Genomic DNA, 8190 nt, shown 5'->3' with positions numbered 1-8190 from the left:
CGCTGGAGCACTATTGGGTCCTGGATGCCCAGCCGCAATGCCACCCACTGGAAAAGGTGAGCGGTCCTCTCTTTATCCTCCAACAAAGGAAGAAAAAGACCCTATAAGACATATAAGGGCACATTCCAGCCAGTCCAAACCATTAAAGGAAGGTACAAAGGAGATCTGGTAGGGGGTGTAGCTTCGGAGAGAGTGTGACCTTGGGAGAGTCCCAAGAACCAGATAGAAAGGATCTCAGAGGCTTACATTCAGCCCCATGGCCTAAGGTTCATCTTCCCTGGCATAGAGGAAAAGGGAATATTTGATGGCACTGCTGTCCTTCCTCTGATCTACAAACTTGTCATACAGTGACTGAGATGCTGCTGTCAAGATCATACTCCTTTCATCCAATTAATAACATGTTTTTCAAGACTGAGATCTTAGGGATGATATGCACCGCACACTGGTTAGCATGCATCTTTTGGGTTATGCGTTTTCTGCTGCAGAAAGAAACACAAAATGCTTTAATAGATTTCCGTGTATCACATCAGCATTTGATTTGTTTTAGAAGGTGTGATAGTGACAGCCCAAGCATAGTAAATGAAATCTAAGTATCTTTTCATGCATGCTATATATTTAAGCGGCACCCAACTGCCAGCGCTGCAGGAAGAGCACTAGGTGACTTCTTAGTTCTTTGTGGGATCTGCAACTTTCCCCAAGAATAAGATGGCCTCAGTAAGCCAGTCCATAATTAAGAACATGAACGGGTAATTTAGTTTAATTTCAGGTGGGAGGGACGTAAGTCCACTTTCAATAAAAGTGACAGCTGCAGCTTCAGTGCCATTCTCATGGACATTTAAATAAGCTTGGTGAATAGCCTGTAAAGAAAGCAAACAAACATTAGTACAGACAGTGACCCAGAGTTAAGTATATGAGAGACTCCTGCTCCTTCAGAGGAATCCATTGAAAGTCTTTGTTGACTTTGTCACTTCTTACTCTCCTGATCTCTTGATCTCACCCTCCCAACCAATCATGTGTGTGTGTAAAGTGTCATCTTGCACCTGTTAGCCTGGAGGAAGAAACTGGGAAGGTTTCCTTATGATCTCTCCTCTCCAAAATGATCCTTAATGATGTGTGATTCCAATGGTCTGTGTCCCATGACACCAATGAGCCCTATGCTGCTCCCAACACAGAGTCAGCGCAGCATTTTAAAGAGTTGTGGGTATTGTATAGAAGCCTGAGGAGCAGGGTGCCTGGACAGCCTTGCCTTATTAGAGATCATATCTTAGACTTGCTTCACACATGATTTTTCATCTATTGAGATGAATTCTGGATGGAAGGAAATGTGAGCACTCTTCCACATGTGAAAAATTGCACAAGTGTATCTTAAGTTGTATTTGTTTTCATGTAGAAGACACTGTGCACATGAATTTTGCTTACAAGGGAACGATCTCCATGTGTGGTGCCACATTCAAGTACTCTAAACCTCAACTTTATTTGAACCCTCAAATATATATCTGACCCAGAAAGCAACATATCAATGTGGAGTCTTACGTTCAATTCTTACACTATGTTGAATTTTGATAAACCTACCTTAGTAACCTTCACCTCAGGCTTCCCAGTAATTCCAGAGAGGTCTGCTTGGTCTGTGAATAATTCAGTTATACCCATTCTACTTAGTATCTCTGTAAGATCATAGCGTCCACGAATCATTAACTTTGGAAGGTGAAGTACTATTCTCCTATTGAAAGTAGAATCAGAGGCTATTAAGATTTCACTCTTAGAAAATGTTTAGATGACACAATTTGTAGACACTTTACAGTTTGGCTAGATAAAAAATGTCAAGACTAAAGTTGTAAAAATAAGCACAACAGTGTAAAAATGCTACCTAATATTCACACAGCTTCAAATTAAAAATGTGTATTTCCTTTTGAATTAAACATTTCCCCCAACTTTTATTATGTTTCAGTCAGAGGAATGGAGTCAATATGGTGGATTTAAGCACACATAGGCCTCTGCTGAATATAACATTTTGTATGTGACTACTGTTCCTTCTCTCAGATGCTAAGTGCATCAGTGGTGGTAGTGGGAGCAATTCTCCCTATGTGGTGCCAAAGGAGACAAACAACCCATCTACAGCCTCAATACACAGTTGCTGTTTGCTTGAACCAGCCCACCGATCCAGAATGCAGTACAGGCTTAGATTATCACAAACAGGCTGCATAGACCACTCCCCTGAGTTTTATTTCAGGGCAGGTTTTCTTTTGGTTTCACTGCCAATCCATGGGTGAATTTATTTACTCTGCAGTGTTTACTAAGGGACGAATCAGGGATAAAAATATAGGACTCTTCTTTTGATTTAGACCATTGGCCCTCCTAGCCTAGTATTGTTGACAACAGGGCCAGCCTGCCCATGCAATGGGCTGAAGCATCTGCATTGGGCAGTGGCACCCAAGAGGTGGTCCCCTTGTGGGCGCTGTACCCACCCTGCCACCGACGGAGAAGAGATGGAAGCAGTGTCAGCAGCTTTCGCCAAGATCTTTTGAGAGCTAACTAGAACCCAGATAAGGAAGGTTTCGCAGGGGGTGGGGGTGGGTTTTGGTGTCAAGACAGCTGTGGGAAAGCACCTTCCCATTTTGCCTCAGGCATTGAAACAGGTTGGGCAGTCTGGGTAATGAAGAGGTGCCAAGAAGGTGAAAAGGACTATCATAGACAATTCAGGGGAGATGAGACTTTGGGACTAGAGAACTTTAAGCATGGTTGGGAAGATTAATAATTGGCCAAGTAGCTACTTTTCAGTCTCTGAACTGAAGCTTAAGATGATCCACCACAAGAGGGAGGGAGGAGGCCTCATCCCCCCCCCCACATTGTAATTCAGTGTTCATGGCAGGTCTCCTCTCTTAAATGTTAATAAAGTTGTGGTCCTGGTGTGTCTTCCTACTTATACTAGGCGTGCACACTATTTGTGTCGCCTGTACATGGCATCTTTGGGTTTGTTTTCAAGCAGTACTAGCAGATGGTAACACCTGTACTCAAAGAGAACTTTGAATATTAAACTCCATTAGAACCTCATTTGTGCCTATTGAATATATATTTATATAACCAGCCTAAGGTTAGTACACGCGCGCACACACACACACACAATCGAGAGTGGTTTTAATGCTTGCTAAATCTAATATTTTAAATATTAAATACATTGTAATTTGTTACGATGTGCTTATTAAATACAGTGGTACCTCTGGTTACATACTTAATTTGTTTTGGAGGTCCGTTCTTAACCTGAAACCTGAAGCACCACATTAGCTAATGGGACCTCCAGAGGCTGCCGCGCCGCCGGAGCACAATTTCTGTTCTCATCCTGAAGCAAAGTTCTTAACCCAAGGTACTATTTCTGGGTTAGCAGAGTCTGTAACCTGAAGTGTCTGTAACCTGAAGCGTCCGTAACCTGAGGTACCACTGTAAAAGGTTGGGTGTATTTTCCCCCCAAAAGAATAGGAAAGTGTTGTCTAGTAGCTTGCATTTTCTATTCTCTGTGAAGACAACAGAAAGCCCTAGATTGTATCATGTTCCATGGACACATTGAATAAGGACTTGAATCTGTATTCTATGCATTTCGCTCTAGAATCAGAAAACATCTGTGCAAGAGATGTGGGCTTATTAGCACTGATGGATTTTGCTTTTCTTCCCCAGAGATCAGGGTTGAACAAAGGGTTTTCCTCCCTGTTATTTAATCATACAAGATGATAACAGCTCTGAGGCTGAAAGATGCGGACTTGCTTCAGGTCACCCAGTGAGCAGGAATGGCTATCAAAGTCCTGCTTGTTCCAGGTGTAATGCCCCCTTTAAAGGTGTGGTGATTTGTCTGCTAGAGCGCACAGACTTACTGTTGCCTCACTGATTTCATCCATTTTAGCAAGACGTCTCTGTTCAGACCGTCTTCCACTTGCTTCAGTTTCCCTTGATCAGGCAGAATGAAGAATGCTATGGCACCGCTTTTGTAAGGGAGCTGCACCACCTCACAGGACAGACTTTCATCATAGTACGTCTTAAAAGTGCTGTCTTTGATCATCATGGGAACTTTCACTGTTGTTTGCTCATCCACGAAGAAGTCTTCGTCTCGAGTGTTCTGACTATTAAAAGGACTTTCCCAATAATCTAATGAGGACAAAAACAAGAGGGTACAGGTCATTCCCATAAGATCTGGTTTGGATGGGTGGGGTATAAATAATAAATAATAATAATAATAATAATAATAATAATTATTATTATTATTATTATTATTATTATTATTATTATTATCTCACTAGGCTTCCAGAGACAGTGAGTCTGCAGAGTTCTGCTAGGAGATCTTGCTTCCACTCCAGCTGCCCTAAAAGTCTGGGAACTGATGGTTCCTGGTTGTTTTTCCTCATTTAATTGGCTTACAGTGTGAAATATTTCTTCTTGATGCTCCATCAAGAAACATGCACTACCCTCAAGATGATATTTGGACCTCAGTTCAGTGCTTCACCTCAGTCTGAGGCTCATTGTAACCTGCTTGATTCAGCTGTCAGTCTATCTGCTTAGTCCACCTCCCCTTCATTATCTGAAGAGCAACAGTGATTGTAACTCCCCCCCTTTTGCTAGAACTTGATGGAATTTGTAGGCATAACAGCCTCTCTAACGTTGATAAAGTCTACAAAGTTGCAACTAATTCCCATTAACTTTCTTATGATGGTAGTGGTAGGGAATTGAAGGGAATTTGCAGGCAAGATCACATGCAAAATTTCATGCAAAATTTCAAAAGGACAGATGCTGTGTTATTTCAAATTTTAAAAGGACAGATGTGTTATTTCAAGCAAAGGCTGATGTTACAATTCTGAGGTGGGCAAAAAAATTGAGTCACTTAAATATCCCCTAGTGCTTTGTGGGTCTGACCTTTGCAAGTATGAGAGCGCTGCCATTTGATCAGAAACCTGCCAAATTGTGAACAAACTGGGCCAGGGTCCTTTGTGCTGCACACTTTAAATAAGACATGGAGGGACAACTAAAAGGAATTTGCTTTCCAGTTAAAACTACAGTGGTACCTCGGATTAAGTACTTAATTTGTTCCGGAGGTCCGTTCTTAACCTGAAACTGTTCTTAACCTGAAGCACCACTTTAGCTAATGGGGCCTCCTGCTGCTGCCGTGCCGCCGCAGCACGATTTCTGTTCTCATCCTGAAGCAAAGTTCTTAACCTGAAGCACTATTTCTGGGTTAGCGGAGTCTGTAACCTGAAGCGTATGTAACCTGAAGCGTATGTAACCCGAGGTACCATTGTATTGCCCCAATTACAAGTTTAACCTATCAATCACAACAGAGCTCTTTCTTCCCTCACCTTTTGCTTTCCCTTCCCCCATCATTTAAGCCAGGAATAATTATGTACGCAGGAAGTTAAGAGAATACACTTTTGTTATGTACTGAGTTGAATAGGATCCAAGATGCAGCAGTCTGATTGGTCCTAGAACAATAGGATCCAAAATGCAGCAGTCTGATTGGTCCTAGAACAATAGGATTCAGAATGCAGCAGTCTGATTGGTCCCAGAACAATGCAGCAGTATGATTGGTCCACAGGAGCCACCCAATCCAGCTCCAGGTGGAAGTGAATCCGCAACCTGATTGGCCTGCAGGAGAATCCTGGAATTAGCCAATCACGTGCGGCCCATTGTGTAAATAATGTTTATAAAGCATATATTGTGGGGGAACTTTCATTCCTCACTACTATGAGCTGAATAAAGAGCATGAAACCCACACTCGACTCTGAGTATATTTCAACTTTTTAGCTGATGTTCGCGAGAAGCTTTTTTCCCCTTTTTTAAAGAGCCGACTCTGCAAAGCACTACAGAGTGCTTCAGGGGCCCTGCTTTGAATTATCCCACCTTGTATGCATCCTGCTTCTAGTCTGACAGGGCCCAAATCTGTCTGCCCTCATGGTTTGGTTCAGTATTCATCTGAATACAGAGGAAACCCATGGTATTTGCCTTATTCTGAGCTAATAGGGAAAGCTCCGGGGTGGCGGGAGACTATTTGCTATGCTGAACGCAGTTTCTGTAGCTCTTCTTCCCAAATGAACCCATCTCATTACAGTGGTACCTCGGGATGTGAACGGGATCTGTTCTGGAGCCCCGTTCGTGTCCTGAAGCAAATGTAACAAGTGATGGCATGTCTGCGCGTGTGCGGGTCGCGCTTTGACGCTTCCATGCATGCGCATGACGTCATTTTGAGTGTCTGCGCATGCGTGAGCGGTGAAACCTGGAAGTAACACGTTCCGTTACTTACGGGTTGCCGCAGAGCGCAACTCGAACGCGCTCAACCCAAAGCACATTCAACCCGAGGTATGACTGTACAAGCAGAAAGAGTGATAATGTTGAAGGTTACCGTATTTTTCGCTCTATTGGACGCACTTTTTCCCCTTCAAAAATGAAGGAGAAATGTGTGTGCGTCTTATGGAGCGAAGATGCCATAGCCCCGCGACCCTCTCCCGGCTGGAGAGGTAACGCGGGGCTATGGCAGGAGCCTCTATAGCCGCCTGTCACCTCTCCAGCTGGGAGAGCACGGGTGGGGCTAAAGCAGCCCCCCGCGACCCTCTCACGGCTGGAGAGGTGACGCGCGGCTATGGCAGGAGCCTCTATAGCCGCGCGTCACCTCTCCAGCCGGGAGAGCACGGGTGGGGCTAAAGCAGCCCCCCGCGACCCTCTCACGGCTGGAGAGGTGATGCGCGGCTATGGCAGGAGCCTCTATAGCCGCGCGTCACCTCTCCAGCCGGGAGAGCACGGGTGGGGCTAAAGCAGCCCCCCGCGACCCTCTCCCGGCTGGAGAGGTGACGCGCGGCTATGGCAGGAGCCTCTATAGTCGTGTGTCACCTCTCCAGCCGGGAGAGCCGCGTGGGGCTAAAGAAGCCCCGCTTACTCTCTCCCAGCTGGAGAAGTGACGCGCGACTATGGCAGCAGCCTCTCCGCTGCGCTTTTCTGCTGCTCCTTGACCTGCTCTTTGGGGCTGGTGGTGGGCTTCCCCCTGCCAGCCCCAAAGAGCAGGTCGAAAGGAACCTGAAGCCTGGAGAGCGAGAGGGGTCGTTGCGCCCCGACCCCTCTCGCTCTCCAGGCTTCCAAGGTAGCCGCCTGAATGCACCTTAAACGGCACCTTGTTTTAGAGCGGGAAAACAAGAAGGGGAAAATTCTCCCCCTCTCTGCGCAGCACCTCCTGCCACTTTGCTGAAGGGGCACTGGGCAAAGAGGGGGAGAATTTTTTTTCTTGTTCTCCCCCCTCTAAAACAAGGTGCGTCCTATTGTCCGGTGAGTCCTATGGTGCGAAAAATACGGTACTTATTGCCAGCAGGGGAATATCATTGGAGAAGGTCATTTTTCCTCCCCCCCCTCAAGTTGATAGACATTGCCATTCAAATGGTGTGCATGTGCTCTGTCATGTGCTCAATTTGGTGGGGCAAGACTTACCTGGGGCCCCCAGTATTTTATTCAAGTTGGCTCTCCTGCAACAGATACAACAGATTGAGCAGTATCTAGCACTAGTGCTTAAGCAGTGGACATTTTAAGTTAGTTACAACACCCTGCAATAATAATAAAGTAAACTCCATCTGACTTACCTTTCATGTAAAGAAAACTTATAATAACCAATATAGCTCTTGTATCAAGATCCTTGACAATATCAGTTATTTTTCCATGGGTTTTCTCCTTTATGTAGTTATTGATTTGGTTCTCGGCTTCTGTAGCATTTTCGAAGTTAGTAGGAAGAACATCAGCCTGATAAAAATATTTGGCATCATTCAAGAACTTTTTCAGCAGCTTAAATTTCTTATTTGGGAAAAGGGTATTCCCAATACTCCGTTGGATTTCGGCCTCAGTACTGTTTAGCTTCTGGATAAGATGACGGAAACCTCTATGAATTTCCTGCTCGCTGATATCTGTCTGGTTAAAGCAAAGTCCTGACAAAAGCTGACTCCGTGTGGTAGATTTGGCTGCCAGCACCAGCAAAGCAAAGGGCATGGAAATGATTGTAGGAGAAAATAAAATGTTTTTCTTATGAGCCTCTAGAGCAACCTGGTGGTAGAATTTAAAGGCAAACTCAGTATTCCCTGGGGCTATCTTCTCATAGGGTAAATTGCCTGGTTGACCGGTCTGACAGTTAACAACAGCTAAGAGTCCAGCAAAAATCAAATACAGATTGAAATGAGGCAT

At 44.7% G+C, this 8190-nt stretch overlaps 1 protein-coding gene across 1 annotated transcript; it reads right to left on the bottom strand.

Moving 5' to 3' along the window:
• Positions 1-657: 657 nt before the first annotated feature.
• On the bottom strand, positions 658-8190 carry LOC128402336 (alpha-1-antitrypsin-like). The gene is made up of 4 exons (XM_053366338.1): positions 7599-8190; positions 3864-4134; positions 1573-1720; positions 658-857 (listed from the first exon to the last, which is right to left on the bottom strand). Exons 1-4 carry the CDS (start codon positions 8188-8190, stop codon positions 666-668), a joined length of 1203 nt encoding a protein of 400 aa, XP_053222313.1. The 3' UTR covers positions 658-665.

Source organism: Podarcis raffonei, chromosome 1 (genome assembly GCF_027172205.1).
Source record: "Podarcis raffonei isolate rPodRaf1 chromosome 1, rPodRaf1.pri, whole genome shotgun sequence".
NCBI classification, from domain to species: Eukaryota; Metazoa; Chordata; class Lepidosauria; order Squamata; family Lacertidae; genus Podarcis; species Podarcis raffonei.
Note: the sequence above shows the minus strand (reverse complement) of the source record. Positions and strands in the feature narration are given on the sequence as shown.